The sequence below is a fragment of the Haliotis rufescens genome, unplaced genomic scaffold (assembly GCF_023055435.1).
Source record: "Haliotis rufescens isolate VD_foot unplaced genomic scaffold, xgHalRufe1.0.p SCAF_3, whole genome shotgun sequence".
In the NCBI taxonomy this organism is placed as follows: domain Eukaryota; kingdom Metazoa; phylum Mollusca; class Gastropoda; order Lepetellida; family Haliotidae; genus Haliotis; species Haliotis rufescens.
The window spans coordinates 8,139,247-8,166,853 of NW_025964001.1; the positions used below are offsets into that span (position 1 = coordinate 8,139,247).

Genomic DNA, 27,607 nt, shown 5'->3' on the forward strand with positions numbered 1-27,607 from the left:
TACGTTGAAAAGTACATTTCTATGTTGTTTGGCTTCTAATCCTACATAATCTGTTGTGATGTTTGTAAGCCCTTTTGATATTCTTAATCAATCTGGACAGATTTTTTAGTCAAAATGACTGAAATATATACACATTTTATAAATTGCCTGAGAGAATCACATTTTACAAATTGACGGTAATATATACACCCTGACAAAGGAAAAGACCTGTGAAAACAACGTCTATCGCGCATTGAAGAATTTCCCAACCAAGACGTAGAGAAACAAGAAAGAATTATTGGTTCAAATGAAGGAAAACAAAATGCAAATACCATAATTACAACCTACCAAATTTATGTGTTTAAATTTTAGGCAGCTCCCTTGTTCGAGGAATGTATCCGTGAATATCCACTCAAAGGAACAATATCCCACTCGTCTGCAGCTGTACAAAGAAACTTATTCGATGCCACGTGTCTCTGTAACAATCAAATATTTTAAAAGATATATATCGTTTCGGGATATTATAACCCGTGTTCGTTTCTCAACTGATCACTTGGATTGTTTCAAGTGTTTCACATAGGTGTCAAGTCTCAAGGGTCGGCTGACAAAGCCCACGTGACAACTATTTTCATAACGTCCACGGTTCCTAAAAAATCCATTGAGTGATAGATAACAATGATCAATCAATCAACGTATTATCAGTTAACCCTTTGAACAAAGTATGTTGTTTTTACATCGGCACTTCACGCCATGATATGAGTGTATTTCCTTTGTTTTAGTAAACCTAGACATGTAAACACTCACTTTTGACATATCCACTGTGCAAGATAACAGTGATTAATCAATCAACGTATTTTCTGTTAATCCTTTGATGACTAGGAACGATCCGTTGATTTACAAAAAAAAGTAAATCAACTGATCATTCATCTCTTGCTTGGCTGCCACGTGCATATTACATAACACACATTTCACCTCACTTCAAACCTGGATTTAGATTGAATAATTACCCCACACACAATAAATGCCAAATGGGAACCTTTGTCAGGTAATCTAAGTGGTGCTACCACTAATTGTACCTGTAATAAATTCATTAACTGAGTATCAAGTGAATGACGAAAATTCACAAGTGTACGAGAAAACGTGGATGACAACAAGGGAGTAGTAATCGTATTATCGACGCAATCCAAAATCCGAAAATGCTTTCACTGCATGGATACTTTTTTTAGTATTAAACTATAACCATCTGGGGTATTCCCAAATGACGACATCCGATGAGCTACGCCGTTCTTTTTGTCTGTTTGTTTAGGCTGAAGAAATTAATTAACATGCGCCCTTTGTCAAAATCTTTATAGATCACAGTTAACCAATCAGTGTTTATGCAAAAATGCGGTGGCCCATAAGGGACACGGAGTCTGTTTTTCCATATTTTGATATTTCACTTACTGTTATCGTAACCTTTTGCAAATTAACACGATTTGTCTTACAAATATGTGATAAATCATGTGTAAAGAAGATATTGAATCGCTGAAAAACGAAACGAAAATGTCAAAAACTAAAATGAAAATGTCAAAAACACAAAACGAAAATGTCAAAAACTAAAATGAAAATACAGAAAACTATTTCCACCGCGGTGATAATATTTCCACCACGGTGATAATATTTACACCGAGGTGAACACTATTTCCACCGCGGTGGAAATAGTTGTCTGTATTTTCATTTTAGTTTTTGACATTTTCGTTTTGTGTTTTTGACATTTTCATTTTAGTTTTTGACATTTTCACTTCACATTTCAGCGACTCAAAAGCTACTTAAAAGTACATATTCTATGTTTTCGGATGTTTTTATACATGATTTATCACATATTTGTATGGCAGATTGTGTTAATTTGCAAAAGGTTAAGATAAAAGTAAGTTAAACATCAAAATATTGAAAAACAGACTCCATGTCCCTTATGGGCCACCGTATTAATACGCATGTGAAGTCTGGGATGGGCACACAAGAGAGCAGATAAATAAGCTTGAACAGAGTCATCATTTTTTTAAATTTCTATTCTCATCATTCCATATTGTACTATTGTTCCTAACCCTTTTCCATTTGTGAATAAAATATGTTTAAACTACCGATGACTTCACAATGCTCTCACCAAGTGTTATCTCCGATGGCCGCATGTTTGGGATGGTGAATTAAGTTGGGGCCCAAAACTTTAGCTAAAGCAAATGTATGATCTGCTACAGGCACAACATTTCTGAGATTATGATCTGAGCATATAATCATTCAATGTTCCACATTTTTAGGCGTCTCCAAAATACAGTGGCCACGTTTTAGAAGAGAGGCTACAGCTCACAGTGGCGAAGTCAGAGTCGCGTCAGAATGACCTCATCACAGCTTTTACCGCGAATTTTAGGACAGGATTTTACAGATTGTCTTGGTTTGTACATATACTTTTCCCCAAAAGTGCGTGATTTTCGAAAGGAACAGATGATTATAGAAATACAAAGAGGTACCGAGTGGAAGTTATGAATTGATAAAATCATGTCATTGAAGCAGACAGAAAGTAGTTCCGATAATAGTGTTATTCATACGAGTTTAACAACACTATATTTCATTCGAAAGAGATAAATGTGTTATTTTTGTAAGGTAAATACAGTGTTTCATCACAAAATAAATAATAAAAATGAAAATTGTATCAGTGAGACGACATGAATTATGTGAGGTTGATTGGTTGTAAAGGCTAAATGGACAGAATAGTTTATAATGTAGTAAAAACATTAAATACACCCTGACATGATTTTAGTAGAAAGCTATTTGTATTTTTATATATCAAGTTATATAGATTATGTCAAGCGTCATTGGTACATGACGACCGCCTCCGTGGTCTAATGGTAGAGCGTCCGCCCGGAGAGCGGAAGGTCCGGGGTTCGATCCCCGACCGCGTCATACCAAAAGACGTTTAAATATGGTACTTGTTGTTACCCTGTCTGGCGCTCGGCATTAAGGGGCTAAAACAAGGACTGGTCGGCTCGGAGTCAGTATACTGTGTCTGAGTGGGGTATTCATGTTAAACTGTGGCATGGTATCTCAGTGAGCTAGCACTATAAATCGGCATCAGTCCGGACTAGTACAAGCAGCCACACACACACGTGCATGCACGTCTCTAAATATATCTTGGACGCGACGTTAAACCCCATTTCACCTCACCTCACCTCACCTCATTGGTACATGACACACTTTTGACGAGGAAGTGACTGAATTTTAGCCGTTTACACGTGTCAATGAATCATGCTGTTTTAGGTGGCAATAGGTTATTGTACAGGGAACCGCAAGTATGGCTGATTAATAAACGCAAGATCACCCCAGAGATATTTACAAAGCATTATAATGTTTAGTTCTCTACCTACAGCAATTAAAAAATGTGTCTCTCCTCTCCTTGCTTTTCTCTACCCACGCTGCAAAACAGGAAGTTGAACCCGACAAAGCCCATCTGCCTTGTCATGCGCACGGGTTCACCTCGCCTACCCGGCCGTCAACACGGAATATAAAAGCGATTTTCTTTGCCATGGCAAACGCTTCAAGTAACACGGAGCCTAAACCTAACTGTCGAGATGTTAAGTACCAGCAAAATGACAGCAAGGAAAAAGTAGCTTTGACAACTGGAACATGCTCTTGAAATGTTTCCAAGTCGCTACTAGAGTACCCGGACAATGTGTCTCATTTAACCGGTTATTGAACACGTCAATTTATAATTTTATAGCCAAATACAGTTAATAAATGTCAAAATAAATCATGAAATATGTCAATCTAAATGTTAAATATATGAAAAAATGTTGTAATGTTCATTGTTTCGGGTATATCTAATGTGGAATGGGCTTTAAATTTATTTTATGAAGCGATGCAAGTTGCATATGCATGTACGTTATGTGGAATGGTCTTTACCCAGCATGCCCATTGTTTAGGGATTACCCTAGCTTCCTGGTTTCTTAACTAGAAAACAATAGGTGCCGGGCAAGTGAGGGGTCCCCGGACACACAGTACAGGTGAGCAATGTGTACCTACCACCCAGACCCTATCGATGTTAGGACTATGATTGTCTGTGGACAATATGGACGGGGTGTTACCTTCCAAAGTGGATGATGGTTGACTACCCCCACGCGTGGGACGGTTTGCACTGGTTTGTCTGATCAAAAGCTAAGGCAATGAAGCTGGAATATTGCTCACTGTGGCGTTAAATAACAAACAATTAATCCCGTATTTGTAACACTTTATCAGTAACTACATAAACATACAAAATAAAAAATATAATAAATACGTACAATGTAAAGACAAACTATATAATAAGAATACAGTAACACGATTATCTATTCCACACATCTGTGTTATTGGTGATTTTTTTTACATCTGTATTCATCACAAAGTGACACTTTTACCAGATCTAGTTTGCTTTCTCATTAATACTGATTCTAGGAACTGGTGAAATATATAAACACTTGATCGAGTTCTACATATTTCCCTTTGCGGTTTACATAATTATGTTGTATTTAGGCCAAGTTAATATTTCCTATGATCAAATCATGGAAAACAAATTTTCATGACTGAACAGCACAACAATATTTCACATTTCAAATATCTGGTGTGCGTTGTACGCAGTTCTGACTTCTTACATTACATATTCGAACAAGGATGACAAACATACATTTCAATATACTCAGGGTGATAAAATGCCTCTTGAAAACAGATTCCATGAATATACTATCTACACGTATTACAACATAATAGACTTTCTGCTGCACCTTTGAATGAAGAAGGCCAACCCCACAATGGTAGCAATGAACTTGATTATGAAGAAAACATACGTATATCTCAGCAGTTCGTGAATATATTAGACAATATAAGATATCTATTACTCAAATAAACGACCGCCAAACCACTGTATTTATCCATTGATGCAGCACAGTATATGTATACTCCACAACAAAAGAAACGCAAAACGGATAAAATCATTAATACATGTCACGCGTTTATGGAAAGCGATACAGGAATCATTAATATAATGTAATTTTCTGGTCCATACATATCGCCATTATCATATTCGGCCAAGCGCATCTGAGGCAATTTGTAGAAAACAAACGTGCATTTAGCCAAAACAGGACCACAAGGACTGCAGGGTTTTCGTTTATCTGTCATCTGTATCTGGGCGATTGCATAGCAGTGAACACATGCTGCGACTCAGTGGAGCAGAAAGAAACAAGGTCATCGATCGCTCGGGAACGGGTACGTCCATGTCGGTTGCATGTATCACCATGCACGTTTACAAGACTGGAATCGTCACCAACACCAAGGAACAACAAATGATATATGATCGACCACGTATGACCACGCCCAGGACCCCTCTTTCGGGTTCGTCACCCAAGGCAACCAATACATCATCCGTTTGGTCTAGAAGGTGAAGAACGGTCTTTGTGAGGTAAGTCTTCGAGGCAGATGGTCTGGTCGAGGTGTCATATTCACGGACCAATTGTTAGCGACAAGCGCTTACGGTCAGAGGGAGATAACTCTAGATTCCGTACGTGATAACGAAGGTAAACACTGTCAGAGAGTTGGAGAAATTCCAATGTTGCCAGGCAACTGGTAGGTAATGGAAAATGATCGAATGTTTAATATATGTAGCTGTGACTGCTGGTTAGGTTGGGACGGTGTGTCGGGGATTGTAGAGACGGCAGTTTGAGTCTGGATCTTTAATAAACAAGTCGTGTTGTTTGAACTGTGTTTCTAGCTTTCAACAACATGGTCGACTATGACGTCTGTGGTGTCATGCCCACTACTCACCAAGGGGTGTGAACACAAAAACAACAGGTCCTGCCCTGGCCCCATAGAACGTCAATGGGATAAGTTGGATAGACGGGTGTGAAAGCAGGCACAGACTCTGCCACAGCTGCCACTGACACAACGGACCAGGTTGTCCACCAGTGTCAGAGTCTCGTACCATGGTGACATGCCATGTCCTAATCAGCGTCGAATGTTCACTTTGGAAGCGTGTGTCATACATAGGTGAGCATTCACCTGCTTTTTCATGTGTACATCACCATAGATGTATTTGCGTTTCTGTTTTGGGAGCGTATATAATCGCACCACAATTGTAGTGAGTTAGTATGGTTTTACGCCGCTGTTAGCAATATTCCAGCAATATCACGGCGGGGGACACCAGAAATGGGCTTCACACATTGTACCCATGTCGGGAATCGAGCCCGGGTCTTCGGCGTGATGAGCCAACGCTTTAACCACAAGGCTACCCGACCGCTCCACCACAATTGTAATTATGTTAGTATGCAAATCTTATATCCTTATGCATGTAGCCATGTATGTATATTAAATGTCGTACATATTCAGTATACAAAATACATTTAGATAATGTGTAAAATAGCAAACAGGGTGAGGGCCACGTGCTATTTTGTTCAAACGTTCGACAAGTCGTGAATAATCATGATAAGGTGATGTCTTAACAGTTTATCTGTTGACTCCCTGTTGATTGTCTTGTATTTGACATAGACCATCCGGGTTTCGAAATCCATATGAACTCTCATCACAAAATGTTCTCATTGTTACGTTATCACAGTATGAAGATTGCCCAATGATCTTACGCTTCATTTGCCTGTTCATCCTCGTTGAATTACACTTGGAGCTGTGGATCCGATGAGTGCCTTTTTGACATCCATCTTTTTTCTTTTGAAGTGTTTCCCGGAAACGCAATCTGTGCCGTCGCTCTGCACAGCTTCACTTTGGTGCACAGTGCCTCTTAACTCTGAAATAACGAAAAAACACTGTGTAATGTATATGTGATCAGAATGTATATATATATATATATATATATATATATATATATATATATATATATATATATATATATATATCTTTTCTCTTTTTCGTGTACCCTTAAAGCAGAGTAAAGAAGAGTATAGTAGCAGAGATAACGTTAAAACCTGGCTTCTATTACTGTATATTAATTCAAACACATATTCATCTTCTTTATCGTCATTGATATGAGTATACGGTGTACATTAATATTACATTCTGATAAGGGTTGCAGTCACTTTGCAACGTTAACATGTTGCCACCAATGGAGTGTGATAGGCTCAGCCTTTCGCTATCACCTGGTATCGTCACTATTATATTGTTATTCATACACGCATGCTTCTGGTTTGCCAGAATCCTAGAATAGAAATTTCTTATGATTATGGAAAGACGTATATTGACATATACTTGACACGTTAAACTCTCTTTTGATCATATTGATAACAATGTAACAGAAACAGACATCAGTGCATCTCTAATATTACCCATATCCCACGTGCAAATACAGACAAATCAGCTTTACAATTCATGAATGAGTGAGTTGGGTTTAACGCCGCTTTTAACAGTATTCCAGTTATATCACGGCGTGTCAGCTTAATGTGGGAGGAAAGCCCGAAGTGATGCAGGTCTAAGACGTTTACCACTTAGGTGAAACCCACGAGCACGGGTATGGTGCTGACAAACCTAGAAACATAATCGGGGCGAACCGGGATTCGAACCCACAATCATAGGTTTCTGGCGTGCCCAAGGGACGCAACTCTGTACAGCGAATCGCGGCGCCTTAGACGACTTGGCCACCCGTGCCCCCTTACAATTCATGAAGTTAATTCACACATACATGTTTGAAGTACACCACATAGTTATATGGCATCTTATATTTTATTCTGATCGTGACAAAACAAAACATTTGCCGATGTGAGGAGTGTTAAAGCAGGTGGTGGAAAATATTAATTATAAGTTATGCATTCATTGGCGTGCCCGAGCTTTTCTCTTGACGTATTTCCAACATACAATACAAACAAAAATCATCTTATCACCTCTTGACAAACATCTAATATAAACAACAAAAACAATTATAGACAGGTTACAAACGATTTATATTTGCATTGACGATACCAGCGAGGACAAACTGTCTACATTCATTACAAAAAGCAATTAGGTTACTATGCAGTTCAACCAGGTAGGAGCAGGGCCGTGTGATGTCAGTATGTCTAGCTATACAGGCAAACACACGACTCCTGGGAGAAGAAAGCAAAAGGCCAACACGCCCAAACCATTCTTGGCATTGCAATTACTACAAAACGTCCCAAGATGATTAAACATCTAAACTAGTGTCCAAAAGAAACGATACCAACTTATTTTCAAAATTGTTTTTTACTAAGTGAATTATCAAGTATGAAAACATGCCAATTCGTATTGCACATCCCAAACACAGCATAGTCGATAAAAAATACCGGGAACACGTGATCACTTCCGGGAAAAAACGTAAATTTCGTGAAAGTGACATTTCCCTCTCTAGCATGTTCTGCACGTGCAGAAAAACTGTATAAAACGGCTGATCAGACACGTTGATATCATAGCAACAAAAAGAACACAAGATATGCCACGTTTGACAGCCATCGAGAGAGAGAGAGCCGTTGGAATGGTCCAACAAGGAGCGTCACACGTCGACTTCGCCAGAAGGTTGTGCTGCGCACGCATCACTATCACCAGGTTGATGCAGCGGTTACGTCAGACAGGTCAGACGTCAGACAGGCCCAGGAGTGGAAGACCAGGAGTGGAAGACCACGAGTAACCACGCCCCGTGAAGATCGTTACATCCGGGTATTACACCTGAGGAACCGCACCGTAACAGCGACGTCCACGGCGGCTACAGCACTGGGACACAGGATCAGTCGACAGACCGTCAACAGGAGACTACGGCAGTATGGTATCCGGCCACGTCATCCCTACCGCGGACCGCTCCTGACGCCTCGACACCGGAACAACAGACTGATCTGGGCCAGGCGAGTTCGACGTTGGCAACGGCGGGACTGGGCACGTGTTATGTTCTCTGATGAGAGCAGATTCCTCATCTTCAGAAACGATGGACGGCAGCTTGTATACCGACGATTTGGTGAACGTTTGAAGCCTAACTGTATCCAACAGGTCCGGCCGTTTGGAGGTGGAGGGTTAATGGTTTGGGGTGGCATATGTGGTGACGTCAAAACGATGCTTGTCGTAATTCGTGGAAACCTGAATGCACAGCGTTATCTTGATGACATCCTACGGCCTGTTGTGGTGCCCTTTATTCAGCAACAGCCTCGTGGACTCCTTTTCAAACATGACAATGCAAGGCCACACACAGCAAGATAGACACAGAACTTCCTTGCCAACGCCAACGTACAGGTTTTGCCATGGCCCGCATGTTCACCGGACATGAATCCCATCGAGCACTTATGGGACCACCTCGATCGGCCAATCCGACGTCGCCGTGTGCCTCCAGTCAACGTCCAGGACTTGGAACGATGTCTCCTCGAGGAATGGCAACGCATCACTCCCAACGTCATCAGACGTTTGACGTCATCAGTCCGTAGGCGTGTTCTGGCATGTATTGATGCTCACGGTGGACATACCCGCTACTGACTTGGCTTTGAGACGTGTGGTGTGACAGTTCCCGTTGTTTCTGTGATCAGTGCTCTAACGAAATGTTCATTTTTCGACCCCACCCATCTTTAAAGGCTTGTCATATTGATTGTACAGATTTTATTGAAATGAAATTTTTGTACAGATGTTGTGAGAGGATTTCTCAAAAGCATAACACCAATCCTAAACTTCTGCATTGTTTAGTTTTTCATTTATGTCGTTGCAAACAGGTGGTATCGTTTCTTTTGGACACTAGTTTAGTAATATGTGTCAGTATTTACAAGCCTAAAGCCCAAGTACCATTACATTATGAGAGAAACAACAAAAAGAGTTATGAAATGATTCTGAAATAGACAATTCAAATGAATACTAACAACAGGTTTTAAACATGTTACTGATACCGATTCATACACACACGCTTATGATTTTGTCGGAATCGTACAATGGAATCATAATTATGGAAAGGGTTTTGTCGCTTTTATCTACAGCTTCATATATCTTTGGAATCCTTCCATAATAGGCTTTTCATGATAATGTGTACGTGTGAACATACAAGGCACTGTCAAGAATACATCACTGACAGGTGAATAGTATTGTAGAAAAGGTTTTTAAAAGATAAATACGGCGGGTAGGATTTCTTTGGGATTTGTTTTTTTCCATGCTGGCAAAAGAATTTCCGTCGAGATCATATGTTCGGCGTGTTTTAAACTTGAATCTGGTCATAATTTGTTTTTCCATGTTCCAAGGGGATCAATATTAAACGGGTGGCCCAACAAAAAGACACTTGTACAATATACGTTTTCCAAAAGTGAAGCTACAAGGCAACAACACACATTGCTAGTTTGCAAGAATTAGTTCTGTGGTGTTTACATAAACGAGGAAAGGAGTGCAAAAGAAGTCAGAAGATTAATTGAGTGAGTGATCATGGTTTTTCGACGCTTTTAGCAACATTCCAGCACGAAGACAGGGCACTTCCGAAATGGGATTGACACATTCACACACAAGTGAGGAGTCAAAACGAGACAATTTGGCCTCGCATAAACTTCAGGTATATCGATGATCTTATATGCTTAATAACGGTCAAACAGCCAGTTCCCTTTCACTTATTTATCAACTGAACTAGAAATAAAAGAAACCGGTGAGACTTCCTTGTCTGCTTTATACATAGATCCATGCATAAATTAATATTCAGAGTGACAAAAACCTCTCCACAAGACTGTAAGACAACTGGGAAGACATCAACTTTCGCATAGTCAACTCCCCTTTATGTCGAGCATTATTTGGTGTCGACATGTCACAGCTTTTGAGGTACATTGATGCCTAGTGAATATGGAAAGGGTTTTGTCGCTTATTTATAATTAAATATTGAATATATTTCAACCCTTTGAATTCACCAATTAATATCAAAATGTGTTCATATGGCCCCTTCAATAAGAATATTTCCCAAGTCCCTTTTTGTGCTCTGTAGGTATTTTAGTTTCAAGCACACTGAAAAGTGAGGACTTGTCACAGTGAAACAGTCATGTTGTTATATTTGGGATTACAATTTCTTTATTGTAACAAACACATTCTAGTACCTTTTGGGTACAGTCCCATTCAGATTCGAAAGAAGTCTCATACAGTTATACAGTGTTGGCAGTATTCTTTGTTCTAAACTTTAAAGTTTCAAAATAAGTTACACAGTTTGAGTTAAAAATGTTTAAAAAAATTAAAATTTTCACCCACCCTGCTGGTTGGGGTTGGAGATGAGAAACACAAAAACAAATATGGATGGCCTAAGTTGAAATCAGTATGCCACACACAAAATTGTGAATGTTATTTAAGAGCATCGTTATCGATTTGGTACCGTTTAATCACACAGCAAAGCATGAGCGCAATCAAGATCAAAAGTTATAAATGCTTACCTGCGTTTGTATCTTGCTTGAAATGCGCGCAAACGACCCGGATGTGAATTAAGACATAACGAGTGACCTGTAAAATTTCCTCAAATCTGCGTGTCGCGACAACAGCACTGAGATCTGTTTTTATGAGGTTGAATTCAAGATAGCATTCGTCATTTATTAACTACACCCTGTTGAATTATGACACACCCTGAAGATATACATTGTGCAACATTTCTATGACATGCATTATAATAATTATGATGATACATATCCGCGTGACCCGTGAAGTTTCCGGGGTAGAATAGGTCTTCAGCAACCCACGCTTGCCGTAAAAGGTGACTGCATGTGCTTGTCGTAAAAGGCGACCAACGGGATCGGGTGGTCAGGCTCGCTGACTTGGTTGATGCATGTAATCGATCCAAATTGCGTGGATCGATGCTCATGATATCAATCACTGGATTGTCTGGTGCAGACTCGATTATTTACAGACAGCCGTCATATAGCTGGAATATTGCGGTGGCCTGCAAATAATTGAGTCTGGACCAGACAATCCAGTGATTGACATCGCTGATCGCGAATCGATCCACGTAACTGAGACACTTTGACATGCATCAACCAAGTACCTGAGTCTGGCCACCCGATTCATTTAGTCGCCACTTACCACAAGGAATGGTGGCTGAGGACCTATTTTCCTCCACCGAATCCCTACGAGTTTTGTGTGATATAGTAACATGAACTTCACGAAATAATACCCATCAGTGAACCCCTAACAGGAATGACGACTGGGAGAACCGAAGTCTGTTATTCAAACATAATTGTCAAAACACAATGTAAATACACTCTTCAAAAAAAGAAACGCACAGGTAGTGTGTAGTTCATTGAACCTGACAAAAAAAATCTGGCATATAAATTGGATATTGCAAAATGTTGGTGAAAAATGGATGAAAACAGTAAAGCAAAATGCACGTGAAAGTTATGGCATTCGTAACTCGTGGTTGTGGCTATAAAAAGGCAAGCATATGTTAATAATTTGTCGTTCAATTGTCGACATTTTTCAAGTTCGAAAATGACGAGACTCAGCGCTGCCGATCGGAACATCGCCATATGACGTATCCAAAGAGGGGAATCGCAGTCTTCTGTTGATTGCCACTTCAACGTCTACCACAGCACCATTTGCCGCCTTTGTGAGCGATACACACAGTTCAATTCCACTGCAGACCGTCCGAGAACCGGCCGACCAAGAGTTACCACCTGCATAGGACCTGCATAGGATCGCTACATTCGACTGTTCCACCCACGGCATCGCAATGCCACAGCTACGAAGACTGCAGGACGCATCCCTAGTTTGAGGAGGATATCGGAGCAGACTGTCAGGAACCATCTTCGCGAGGCTGGAATCCGACCCAAAAGACCAGTTATCGTCCCTGTTTTGCAACAGATCCATCGACAGCGACGCTTGTGTTGGTGCCATACCTTACAGCCTTGGAATTTGAGAATCTGGAGACGAGTGTGGTTTAGCGATGAATCACGATTTCTTCTTCACCGATGAGATGCAAGATAACTTGTTTATCGTCGTCGAAATGAGCGTTTTGCCCCACATTGTGTACGTGAATTCCACAAATTCGGTGGCGGTAGTATCATGGTGTGGGGAGCCATATCCTACACCGTGAGATCTGACTTGGTTGTGGTTCAGAGAAATTTGACAGCATATCGCTACATGAATCAAATTCTTCAACCTCACCTTCTTCCATTCATTGACCGCCAGAGGGAGCTGTTTCAACAGGACAACGCTCCACCCCACATATTGCCAACATCAACCCCTTGCCCTGGCCGTCGAGATCTCCAGATCTCAACCCAATCGAACACCTCAGGGATGAACTCGATTGACGTGTACGTCAACGTCAGAACACGCCGCAGACACTCCCACAACTGGCCAACGCGTTACAAGCAGAATGGCGCCTAGTTCCGCAGGGCAGAATTCGTAACCTTATCCAGTCAGTGCCGAGGAGATGAAGAGCCGTGATTGCTGCCCGGGGCGCTCACACGATGCGAGTTCAGCGCAACCTTGTGGCTTTATGTGAATTGACAATGAACATTTTTCGAGCTCCAAAATTTCATATTTGTATTCTATGATATCAAATTAAATATATCGACTTTATTAGGTACAATGAATTTCCTAAATATCTACCTGTGCGTAACTTGTTTTGAAGAGTGTATGTCCAAAGGCTGATTTCAACATTGAATTTTATACTTGACCTCATCAGAAAATAATTTCAAAGGAAACTTCCTGACTGCAAAATTCAACATATTATATTATTGTAAAACACCTCACACTTAGCTACAATGGCATGGTTTTGGATGTGGCGTCTCCATTTCCAGCTCGCGTAATTAATTAACATCAGAAGTATCAATCTGCGGCAACTTCTCACATTATTTCTCTTGCAAGTGTGTGTAATTCGATTAAGCAACCAATTTAGAGTTGTATCAGTCAAAAGATCATGGTTATGTTTCATAATTTAATGGAGACAAATGTACTGGATAATAGAGGAGAAGAGGATTTTTTTGAATTCATGAAAACCAACTGATATATGGGTCTGAACCTTTCAGCTCAATTTAGTATTATCTAACCTACTGAGATGTGTATCAGCAATATCTGATAAAGATGAACATTTTACTCAAACACATGACAGGTCAGTTGGCAACGCTAAATAACCCATTGCTTGACAAAACAAATAAAATGTGCTTGTCTTTAAAACATTATCCAAATGAGTTATTGTACCGAAAATATATTTAACTTTGTCAAACTTGACTAACTTATTCATGTCTTTTATTGTCTTAGAAAATAATTGTAACACGAATATGAATATTAGATTGATGTAAGGAAGATTAATGTAAGGAACACAACGTTTTGGAGCATATACTTAGTCCTTTGGACCTTTTTTTCTGTATAATTTTGAGTTTTCCATATACTCTCTGTGATTTCCATTTGAATATTAGACGTTTCAACGAACATTTTACTTTGGCTAATGATGTTCAGAACGTTTAGTATCCCAAACAAACATCTAATACACAGCATGGGCGGATACAGCTTTTTTTAAAAGGGGTGGGTGGGGGTGGGTGCACAATTAAGATGTATTTATTATCTTTGGTGGTAATTTATACAGAAATAAATATTATTTTCGAAATAAATGTAGTCCCCCTCTGTATCCGCCCATGCACAGAGTTGTAATACACGAAAACATTTCAATTTCCCTTCTGGGCCACCGAAGACTCCAATGTGTTGATGGTTAAAGGGACATAACTCTGCGAACTCTGGTAACTTGAATTTTCGCATTGCGTGATCGATACAATATACTAGTCATGTAAGGTGTTGTAAGTTTATTATGTTAAATATGGAAACACTGGTATTTTATATTTGTTGAAACTTGATCTATGACGTTATTACATGTATAACATGACAGAACTACAACACATTCATTCACTATCATCGGTCGTCCCCGGGATCCCGCCACTCACGGCCTCACCGAGAAGCCTTGTCTGTCCGCGCAAACGCTTACTGCGCGCACCAATAGAACAACCAGTCACGGTTATCCCGGAATGGCACGAGAGGTCACGAATGTTTGCGACAGGTTCATGTTCACTCGTGTCATTCCGGGACAAGCAGCATAACGTCAACTTAAAAGGGGCTAGAATTGAGAAATGGTGCCGCCAAATGATTATTAGTCATTTGACATCAGCCGCACATTTGTGTACTCGTTATTCGGCTTTTCACGAACTCATTCTGATACCTCGATTTCCGGAATTAGCCGAACGTATGGCTATATAATAGATTCCGTTAGGGAAATCCCCTACTGGTTATTTTGACGTGGGGAAAACCCTCTAAATCCGAGAAATGAACGTTGAGATGTGGACAGAGCTATTTGCATACATATGTACGGAAATATTGATAGAACTAATGATATATATGACTGTTGTATTTTATCTATATTCTACTTGACTTTGGATTTTTTTTATTTTTGTTAGTTAAAACTACTACACAGCCGTTTTACAATTTGTTATTGGAACAGGGAGGCATCATTTTGTTGAACGAATGCATTTAAAAGTTGACATGACCGTTGCATGGGTTTTGTTATTTTTTGCACATAGTTTCAGACGAAACCCCAGAACAAGAACGAAAAGATGATAATCTTTGCCGGAATATCTTACACACACGCACGGGAATAATGCAACTAAGAAATATATTGATGCAATGAGTCCGACAAATACAATATTATGTAATTGCCTGAAAATCACCTGATGTATGCGCATGCGCACTGACGATAGCGAAACTTCCATGATGTGGCGATATGTATAATAATTCAGGAAAAACCCCGAAGAGGATAACACGTCGGCACTAAATATGTTGGGTTTTCCATGATTATCAGACACGTGGCTGTAAATTTAGCAAAAGACGTTAATAGCTGTAATCTTTTTGTTACAAATGACCTTCCCATGATCGGTATAATGGTAGGTTATAGAGAAACCAACACAATCGGCCATATGTTGACGTTTCGTGTCAGGCCTTTACATGCTAAACACTGAAGGCGCATTATTTGGGGGAATTAAAAAAATACATTTTAAAAGGTCTGTTTTACTTTCGGAGTATCCAAATTTCCGACTAACATAAAAATGTACACAAACTATGAGTACTGAGGAAGTTTGTTTTGTCCCACTGTATTACTTGTTTCACAGGTAGTCATAGGTAGCTAGTGGGACATAAGACCAAGTCGTCTATAGGCTTGAGCATATTTGATCTATTTATCTGACATATATGTACATGAGTGTAAATATTTTTAAAGACAATAAATCAGAAATAATTTTGGTCGAACTTGACTAAGTTTGATATATTTTTTAAAGGAAATGGAAAAGGTATACAAATAATTTGTGTGAAGCAAAATGACAAACAAACTGTTAACAATAAATGTAGTCGTGTTAAAAATTTTTTGTGTTAGTTAGACCAGATGGTATTAGATAATAAACATGTTGCAAATGATTCTGTGGCCTATGCAAGGCTAAACTACGAATTTTTTTTGCATTCATGTTTCCATAATTGGCTGATAATTGAATGGGATGGGCTTGGGTTGAATAATTGCGCTTAACGATAGCACTGATTTAGTATTGTTGTTAACGGTTTTTGTGTGTTAATGATTAAATGTAAATTTGTGATGTTATTATTGTGGACCTATTTATTTATACAAATTGAAAAATATCGCATAAAGGTAAAAAAACCCATTGAAGTCAATTCTTATATGTTTTAGTGAGTGAGTATGGTTTTACGCCGCTTTTAGCAATATTCCAGCAATATCAGGGAGGGGACACCAGAAATGGGCTTCGTACATTGTACCCATGTCGGGATCGAACGCGGGACTTCGGCGTGACGAGCGAACGCTTTAACCAGCAGGCTACCCGACCGCCCCCTTTAATGTTTCAACACCTGGTGTTTTCAAGGAACTGTAGATGTAAGTCGTTTCGGATGCTATTTGAAATGTGTGGGTCTCATTTCTGCTAACTGTTTATGGTTGATATAACATTTACTGATCCTCATGTGTGTTTGTTATGTTTGTCTGTTATTTAACGCAACAGTCAGCAATATGAGGACATTTTGTAAATAATCGAGTCAGGACCAGATATTTCAGTGACTGACATCATGATCGTCGATCTGTGCATTTGGGATACGATGACATGCGTCAACCAAGTCAGCGAGCCTGACCACCCGATCCCATTAGTCGCCTCTAACGAGAAGCATGGGTTGGTTGCTGAAGATTCTATACCCCGGATGGGACGTCATGAACAGAAGCGCTGGCTATGTCTGAGGTAATTTGTTGTTTGATGTTTGTTCGTGAGTATTATTTTATTCCGTGTCATTTTTTCATTATTCTAGGGCTTTTTATGTTGTTCTTTTGATTATTGTTTGTTGTTGTTGTTGTTGTTGATTTGTTGTTACTTATTTTCATTGACCCATTTTCGATTAGCATCCCCACTGAAGAGGGCGGGGCCGCTCATTGAAATACCCTTAGCCAAACAGTGCTGCAAGTGAGTCAAAATTCAAAGTGGGCGGGCAGAATAACTGATTGGTGAAATGCCTACTGTGCGGCTGAAAATATGGAGGCAGATTTGCCACGTGTATGTACAGTAAATCTACTTCAGCAAAAGGTAGGTCTTGTTTGCCTATTTTCACAGGGGTGAACATTCTTTGGGCAAAATTGTTTCTGTTGTTTTCAAAGGTGGCGTATTCGTTGGAAATTTAGTATTGCATAAGTGAGTGAGTTGGGTTTAACGCCGCTTTTAACAGTATTCCAGTTATATCACGGCGTGCAGCTTAATGTGGGAGGAAAGCCCGAAGTGATGCAGGTCTCAGACGTTTACCACTTCGGTGAAACCCACGAGCACGGGTATGGTGCTGACAAACCTAGAAACATAATCGGGGCGAACCGGTATTCCAACCCACAATCATAGGTTTCTGGCGTGCCCAAGGGACGCAACTCTGCACAGCGAATCGCGGCGCCTTAGACAACTTCGTAAAATAGACACCCGTACAGACCAAGGAACTATGACACAATTGTTTTAATATGTAAATCGGGAAAAGATCAGGCCAGAAAATGATTCCTACAACAAATCCAGTCGGACGTGACATATCTTCTAGATGATGATCCAATTAAATTCTATGGTAAGTGCATTTCCTTTTCTCGTTTAGCATTTCCTAAAACAACCAAATTAACTTATTTATCTTGTGTAACATCTAGTGTAGTCTTGTGCGCAAAGCAACGAATTAAAACTAACTAACCTGTCCTAACCAATAAAGACGTATACACATTTCAAAACTATTTGTTACATCTAGTTATTAAGTGAGCGGGTTTGACGCACAATTTATTCTGACTGAATTTATGTCATGTCCGCCATATTGAACATGCCATTTGCCATTCATTTATACATACATTTATTCATGTATCATTGCGAACGTTTGTTCAGTATTTTGTACACTTGTATAAACCTTGGGCGTTGGCGTTTTAACTCTTGAACACAAAGAAGGCGGATTCTATTGTCCTTTTAAGTACAAAATATTGTATTAATTTGATGATCACGTTGAAGTTTGAGACATGTTTTTGTGATGTTATTTTCTTTGGATCATTGATTGTTTATTTCAAGTTTATGTTTCTGGAAGGTTTTATTTTATAGCATTTAATTGATGTATGAACATCTAGAAAGTAAAAAAAATACAATTTTGATAAATATCCCCCCCCCCCCACACACACACACACATTTTCACACACACACACACACACACACACACACACACACACACACACACACACACACACACACACACACACACATTTTCACTCTCACACACACACACACACACACACACACACACACATATTTTCACTCACACACACACATTTTCACTCACTCACTCTCTCTCACACACACACACACACACACACACATACACACACACACACACACATATCTTTCTAAATGATATAGACATAAAACCATTTCTGTACCAATTTCTTTGGTTCTTTCATTTAAGTTTTCCTCTAGTTTGATTCGAGCTACCTTTAGATAAGCACTTCAGCTTCCGGGTTGGAGAAACTTTATGTCCAAATGCATGATAACTTTAAACAGAAAGTCCCATGCATCTACCTACTTCTATTCCCCACCCTGAACACTTCTTGATTTATTGTGCACAAATCCCATTTTTGTGCATATGACCTTGAGAGTTAATGTGACCTTTATTATCAGTTGCAAGTATTTCAAGAACATTATAAGGGACTTTCCATCATATATACTATATAAGTAATTTTATAATTACATGTACTATTCCAAGAAAGTAGGGGATTGTGTGAATCATCAATGGGGCGGTCGGGTAGCCTCGTGGTTAAAGCGTTCGCTCGTTACGCCGAATACCCGGGTTCGATTCCCGACATGGGTACAATGTGTGAAGCCCATTTCTGGTGTCCCCCGCCATGATATTGCTGATATATTCCTAAAAGCGGCGTAAAACCATACTCACTCACTCACTCATGTGAATCATCAAACATATCTTCTGATCAATGTGGTATTGGCAAATGGGAATGATATGATCATATTTGCTTGGCGATCGGATCTAATGATTTCTAATGTTTGGTGTGATGAGATAGTGGCGCACTAGGTCGTTAAAGAGGTCGGGGGTCAAATTCGAAATTTGCATTTTGTAGCCAACATCACCAATATCGGGTAAAACTACCCCTGTTGGTTGGACATGCACGAATTCTGACCAATGTCAGCGTGACTCATATTGTTCCAGTCATCAGTGAGAGCAACATCGAGTTCTTTGAGAGTTGGGGGTGGATTTTGACGTTGACGTACACGTCTGTCAATGGCGTCCAAGATGCTCGGTGTGAGCTCGCCACACAGGAGGTCCTTTGGTGTTGTCCCGTCCTCCGAGCCAGCGAGGTCGGTGCTGTAGGAGCAGGGAGAACAGACTTGTCTAGAGGAGAGTGTCCAAGTGCTGAAGACAACAACCTTAACAATCAAATAGTCAATCCCCTCCACTGATTTACGTACTTGAACCAGAAATAAAGGACACCAGTGAGACCGCCTCATCTGGTTTATATTTAGATCCATGTATAAAGATTCGGAGTGACAATACACTCTCCACAACACAAGACTGTGTGACAAGAGGGATGACTTCAACTTCCAATAGTCAACTTTCCCTTCATTTCGAGCAATATTCCAGCAGCTCCAGCCTTTGGTGTTTTCATTTCACACTTTTTGAGATACAATCGAGCATGCTCTTTCTACCAAGATTTCAAAGAGCGTCATGCGACTCTTGCTTAGAAGTAGTTTGATCAAGGTTACAACATTCAACATTCAGTAACGTTTTAAAATGTGGAGGACATTCAAAATTTGACGCTTCACTGACAAAAAATATGCCCGATGTAATTCCTTATTTTAACTTGTACCATATGTTCCGTGTGTTTTAAGGTGAACAATTGACTTGCCTTTGCATGTGTTTATGAAGGGTGCCACCAGTGGAGCAGGACACGTTCACCTTTTCGAGAACAAATTGTATCATCACTATTTGATAGTGATTCATAAACACATGCTCATGGTATAGTTGTAATCGTACTATCGACTCTGCTTGCTGCAGAGATTCCTATTTGGTATGGAAAGGGTTTTGTCACTTTATTTATTTGATTGTGGGGCGAGGTAGGTGAACTGGTTCACTACCCCCAGTTTGTAGACGTTGATGGAGATCGACGAAACTGCTCTATACCGTTGGCCATCATGTTTGTCTTGTCTCCTCTTGGTCTTTGTTGAGTGGGTTGCCAGAGTGGGTTGCGAAAAGCAGAGCGCTGCACTTACGTTAGCCTTTGCCTTCAGACTAGTCGGGGCGGTCGGGTAGCCTAGTGGTTAAAGCATTCGCTCGTTACGCCGAAGACCCGGGTTCGATTCCGGACATGGGTACAATGTGTGAAGCCCATTTCTGGTGTCCCCTGCCATGATATTGCTGGAATATTGCTAAAAGCGGCGTAAAACCAAACTCACTCACTCAGACGAATCAGGTTGAACAGCTTCACATCCGATCTTAAACGGTAGGAGTTTCAAAGCGTACTTAAGCATGACTGTAAAGAAGATTCCAAACAAGGTAGGGGCAAGTACACAGCCCTGCTTTGCACCACTGAAGAAGTCGAAAGCCTCAGAGGACGAGCTATCAAACTGCAGGTTTCCTTTTATGTCAGTGTGGAGGGACTGGGTCTTATTGAGGAATCAATCTTGGCACACAATGTCAAAGGCTTTTGTGAGGTTGATGAATGAGATATAGATTGGCTGCCTCTGCTCTCTGCACTTTTCCTGCAGCTGTCAGTTAGATTGTGGATCATTCTTCCCTGAATCCACACTGAGGCTGTACCCTATCAGCAAGTTTCTGTAGTCTGTTCAGGACCACACAAGCAAATAGCTTTCCTGCAGTGCTCAGGAAAGGGATCCAGATTTAGTTGTTGCAAACGCTTCTATCACCCTTGTTCTGGTACAAGATGATGATGTTGTAGTCACTCGTGTCCTTGGGTACCACACCCACTTCCTAACACTGACACTGATGTTCATAACAGATGTGGGGTGAGTCTGTAATGATATGTGTCAGGATCACTATGGCTGCCAGAACGCCACTGCATATTTTCCTTTGAAGGATCACTGGACAATACCACCAAGACAACATACTGGCGCCAATATATGTGCAGTTTTCGCGCCATGCTGGTACACGTTTGTCTTTCAAGACGAAAACGCTATTGAACACCATTCATGTATCGTAACCTCCAGCAGCAAAACATCACCAGAATGGAATGGCCTAGTATAGCCATGAGCCCTGATGAGCACACACGTCTGAGACATGATCGGGAGACGTGTACGCCGACGTCAAAGACGATCCGCTTTGTTGGCCGAACTGGACCAGGCGCTGCAAGAGTGGACTAGACTCCCTCAAATTGTCATAGGGAAATTTATTCGGACCATGCCGTGCGGTATAAGTGAATGTTGGACCAAACGTGGGCTCATGACCCATTATCGATCAAGACATCTAAAACGTTCATATCTTGACTACACACTAATTTAGTGTTTTTTGGTTGTTTGCACCCTTACAATACGCTGCCAACATGCTCTGTTGGTTGTCATGTTACACCTAGCCCCTCCCTTTCCTTATCCATCCACCGCCGTGATATTGCTGGAATATTGCTAAAAGCGGCGTAAAACCATACTCACGCACTCACTCCTTATCCATCCATTTCCATCACTTAAAAGCTTTCTAGCTTTCTGTAATCATCTGTGATTTTCGAATACCCCCACTTTTTGGAAAGTATCTTTGTCAATCTCGCAGCTAACGGGAATGCAAGTATTTGAGCTTCTCTTGTTTTTTTTTGTTGGTTTTTTGAGCGCATTGACATAAAGACAAGATAAAGCAATGGGCTTAAACTAAGAAATAAATTTCGAGTGATCCACCACTAGCAGATGTTTCAAAACACATGGAATGTGATGGTATTACACAGATAAATCTTACTTTTTCAGACTTTGTGCTGTTTCAGATGTGTAAGACACAATGGTCCCCTAAATTCAATGCTCATGATATCGACCCGTGAAGATCCGGGGTAGAACAGGTCTTCAGCAACCCATGCTTGCCGTAAAAGGTGACTATGCTTGTCGTAAAAGGCGACTAAAGGGAACGGGTGGTCAGGCTCGCTGACTTGGTTGATGCATGTCATCGATCCCAATTGCGTGGATCGATGCTCATGATATCAATCACTGAATTGTCTGGTCCAGACTCGATTATTTACAGACCGCCGTCATATAGCTGGAATGTTGCTGGGTTCGGCGTAGAACACCAACCAACAACCTAAATTCAAAAATTTATCGTAATTCATGGTGTTTTAGTGTTTAAGTGATGCATTGGTATTACTGTACTTTTGAATTTGAAACAATTGGCTCATTAACACTGAAAGAAATGAAATCTTTAGTCGTTTTTGCATATTTTCCGTATTTAAGCCCAGGTACATGTGAATAATCTTCTGTTTCATTATTCTCCATGATAAGAATCAGTTATCTCAACACGATTTCTGACTACAGAGAGTGATGATGAATCACAATGACGGTATCCATAATCATTGTGTGCGCACAATACTTTTCGGATTCAATACTTCAGGACCATTAGTGACAAGACCATACCAAGTAAAATCCACATCATGATTATTTATATCACATCGTCATTTCACTTGATAACAGCAGTAGTGACGGTAGTGACGAGCTTAGCGCCAGGTCAGTTTGTTTTTTCCTGCGAACAAGCACGAGTTTCGTGACACTCTTAATATAGATCAAATGCTGTTATTTATTATCATTTCTCTGTCCGTTGCTTGTTAATGGGTTGTTTCTAATTAAATATATCAGCTAAACTAAATGTTTTAGCTTGTAAAGTATGACCCTAATATCATAGTACATAGTATCATTCTTGTCTTAATTTGTTATTTTTGGGATTTCCATTTGTACGGCATCGTTATATCTGCTCATGTTAGTGTCCGAACGGACTATTATAGTGCTTGGCCACCGGTTATCCAGCCATATAGCTTCCGTTCTCCGGATAGACGATCCAACAACTGCTGTTCTACCATTCATTACAGACAAACATGGAACATGTGATGTAGAGTCGCGTGGTGATTTCAAACGACTTGGATTATATGTGCTTCTCTTTCTTAACAATTGGATAACTTGATAAATACTACCAATTCATCAATTCTGTTCTGTGCTGGTATGGATATATTATTACAGCATATTAAGTAAGTACACTTTTCTGCTTTCATATACATACATGGATGTACATAACGCTCACATAATCAAGTATAGAATTAAAGTGGAACTAGAAATTAACTTACAAATGAACCCAAGTTATAACCGCCGGACTTATAGAATTTCATAACAGCAAACCGGTAGAAACACACAGAGTACACGCAAATCCTGAAACGGGTTGACTGCGTTACAACTGCCACGTGGATCGATGTGTTCCCTGATCTATGTATAGCCACACATCAATATAAATTTTTATTTGATGTTGGCCATAAATATAAATATGATGTGTGGCTATAAATATAAATATGATGTGTGGCTATATATATATGTGTGTGTGTGATATGTGATATCATTTTTTTTTCACCTTTACAGTGAAACCTGTGTGATCCGGACTGCACCGTGCCTTATATCACATTGTCCGGATTAACACATTTTCGATCTGAAGAATAATTGGTGCTATATACCATATATATTCCCCTGTATTCTAATTGATTCATCTAACTTCTGATTAGTATTTTTTGGTTGTATGCATATTGTTGATGCAGATTTGAAATCATGAATAAAACATGTCGTTGCTAACATGTTTGCATTGTCACTATGGATTTACAGGTTGTAAAGTGCTTCATGATTTGGGACTGACCACAGTTTTTTTTGTTTACAAACATATTGCATATTGTTAAAAACGCTTTTGTGATACTCTAGCAATACATGTAGTTGTACATCTGAAAGTATGGTGAGTATCTTCACCCAATCTCATTAAAATAAGATTTTAGTTCTCGCTACCGCTAAACAAAGATCCGAGGACACCCCATTAGGTATCACGTCAGAACGACCTTCCATCCGACCAATAACCGTCGCTTACCAGATCATGAAAGTGACAGTCGGAATGTGATTTCTAATCATGCAACCTCGGGTATTCCGAACGATAGTTACGGACTTAACGACCGAATCCATACAAGCTAGACCATCTATTAGCCATTCCAGAATGTTCTTTTGTTCGGGTTTCCTTTTTTGTCTCGAGAATTTGTCAAAATATGTTTCGAAGGGTAGTCGCCAATTTGAAATTAGTGCCGTAAAGCTGGAGAAAGCTTCCTTCTTATTGGCTAATGTCAACTTCTTGTCAGTCATTCCAGTGGTCCGTCAAAGTTCGCGCAAGGTATGGTGTGACGTGACCCGTAATGGGGTGTCCTCAGATCTTTGTTTAGCGGTAACGAGAACTAAGATCTGATTCATGTTCTTACCTTACCTTTTCCATGCGGCTGTTCTTCTCGTTTGTGGATGCGCTTATTTCTACCTGAGAACAAAAGATAGTTCATGCATTTTCAGGGAGGGTATTTTTCCAAACTGCCTAAGCCATCATCAAAACTATTTTTGATTCGGTGGTTGTATTGATACATTTTACTGATTTACCTCCAAATTAGGAACACGTCATACATTGAAAAGCTGGTACTTGCCATTCCTGTGTGTACACGTAATGCTGTATGATTGGTTTGTTTGTTGTTTAATTACGCACACAATATTCCAGCTATATGATGGCGGTCTGTAAATAATCTGGACCAGACAATCAAGTGAATAACATCATGAGCATCGATCCACGCAATTGGGATACGATGACATGCATGAACCAAGTCAGCGAGCCTGACCACCCGATCCCTTTAGTCGCCTCTTACGAAAAGTATAGTCGCCTTTTACGGCAAGCACGGGTTGCTGAAGACCTATTCTACCCCGGATATTCACGGGTCTGATGCTGTATGAACATTGGACTGTAGGCACATTGACATGCAGGCACAATGATACTAAACCTTCAAATAGCACAGTGAATTATCAAATGGCATCACACATTATCAACTGATATCATAATGAAGTACAAAGCAACATCACAATTGAAGTTGTGCTTCAGAGAAGCAGTTGGCATTTCAACCATTCTGCTCGTGTAGAACCTTCCTCGGTACCAACATTGTGGGTTTGGCACAGCCCATTCCAGTGTATAGAAGGAGTACTGAAGCATATCCCAACGTGCTTGCACATGATGCTGTATGCACCTTGGGGGCTCATTCCGGGGAAGTCACCCCGGTGTATAAACAATTTCCCCCTGGCTATTCTGTCCTGGTAGTTAAAAAGGAACGATGTAGACGTTTAAATAATTTTAGAAAGAATAAGGACAGAGGATCACTAACCGACTATAATAGAGTAAGAAATCAGTACAACGATGTTTGTAAGAAAAAAAAGACAGAATATTTCTATCAAAAACAGAAACTGTTGGAATCAAGCATAGATAATTCTAAAACATTTTGGTCATCGCTAAAAGCCATTAAACCAAATAGATATTGCAAAAATGACATTGATATTCAAGCCTGGTTTGAGCATTTCCAGGAACTGTTGTCAGTTCCATTTAGCCATGACGATAACAATTTATTTGACATGAAATTCAACGAAGATAAAGTCGACAGTGTAACAGATGATATTCTTGAATGTCTAATATCTAAAGAAGAAATTATTGACAGCATATCCAACCTTAAAGATAATAAGGCATCTGGAAATGATAATGTGACAGCAGAGTTTTTTAAACATTCCTCATATATTTTAATACCATATTTAGAACTTATTTTTAATATCCTTTCAGAGAGATCATATTTTCCAGATAATTGGACAGTTGGCATTATTGTTCCTCTTCACAAACAGGGCGCAAACAGCGATGTTAATAAGTATAGAGGCATAAGTACATTCAGTAAAATATTTACTTCAATTATTAATAAGAGACTTGTTTTCTGGGCGGATTCTTTGGATAAAATAAGTGAGTCACAAGCAGGTTTTAGAAAAGGATACTCCACCACTGACAATGCTTTTATCCTATATTCTATAATTCAGAGATATCTATCAGTGAAACGAGGGAAGCTATATGCTGTATTCATAGATTTTGCAAAAGCTTTTGCATCTGTGAAAAAGAGATAAGTTGTGGTCCCTCTTTCAAAGACATGGGCTAAGTAGCAAAATTGGAAAGTTATTATGCTCTTTATATAAAAAGGTGAAGGTGTGTGTCCGGAACAATGGCGCTATATACTTTTGTAAGTAGCATGGGTGTCCGACAAGGGTGTATATTAAGTCCCTTCTTATTTTCCTTTTTCATAAATGATTTAGCATATCAAATCCCCCAAAATTGCACTGATGGAATACAACTACACCCCGAATCTATTAAATTATTTCTGCTTCTTTTCGCTGACGATATAGTCATGTTCTCGAGCACATTACCTGGCTTGCAAAAGCAAATACATGTATTAGAGAGTTATTGTGACGGGTAAAAACTTACTGTAAATATGGATAAAACCAAAGTTGTAGTTTTTAAAAATGGTGGTAACATATCCAGAAAAGAAAAATGGCTTTACAGAGGGAAGCCTGTTGTTCCATTTTATAAATACTTAGGCTTGTGTTTTACATGTAGATTAACTTGGTCAAGGAATGCACATAACATTTCATTGCAAGCCAAGAAACTTTTTGTAGGCATATTAAAAAGTCGTAGAGTTCTGGACAATATTACATATGATGTCTATTTTAAAATATTTGATACAAAACTAAGCCCGATTCTATTGTATGGATCAGAAATTTGGGGCCTAAAACATTTGGATGTTATAGAGAAAATACATTTATATGCATGTAAAAGGTTCTTGTGGGTAAAATCTAGCACAGAAAACGCAAGGGTATATGGTGAATGCGGTTTCCCATGTATATCAATAGTTATTTAAAGGTTATTGAATACTGGGTCAAGCTATTAAATATGCCATCTTCAAGATACCAGAGAAAATGCTATAATATGATGCTTCTTTACGACAGCCATGGGAAACAAAATTGGGTATCAAAAGTTAAAAACATGTTATACGAATGTGGATGTGGATATATTTGGTTACAGCAACATGTAGATATGC

The 27,607-nt window shown here is 39.6% G+C and overlaps 1 protein-coding gene and 1 long non-coding RNA gene across 8 annotated transcripts in view; one reads left to right on the forward strand and one right to left on the reverse strand.

The window, feature by feature from the left end:
* Window positions 1-2,912, forward strand: part of LOC124127398 — a 119,247-nt gene extending 116,335 nt beyond the window's left edge. For both annotated transcript variants that reach the window (XR_006859945.2, XR_006859946.2), the window contains one exon: window positions 2,274-2,912. This is a non-coding gene — a long non-coding RNA (uncharacterized LOC124127398). The remainder of the gene's footprint in view (window positions 1-2,273) is intronic.
* The window catches only part of LOC124127397 (TNF receptor-associated factor 3-like), a 132,722-nt gene that overhangs the window by 48,409 nt on the left and 56,706 nt on the right, over window positions 1-27,607 (reverse strand). The window contains exons 2-3 of one of the 6 annotated variants that reach the window (XM_048403650.1): window positions 24,934-24,981; window positions 6,615-6,775 (exon numbers count right to left, since the gene is read on the reverse strand). In XM_048403650.1, coding sequence (XP_048259607.1) covers window positions 6,615-6,633 — 19 coding nt within the window. In that variant the 5' untranslated portion in view covers window positions 6,634-6,775; window positions 24,934-24,981. Of the gene's footprint in view, window positions 1-327; window positions 375-3,377; window positions 3,458-6,614; window positions 6,776-24,928; window positions 24,982-27,607 lie in introns of those variants that run through there. The other 5 variants (XM_048403649.1, XM_048403652.1, XM_048403651.1 and 2 more) reach the window with 5 other exon arrangements.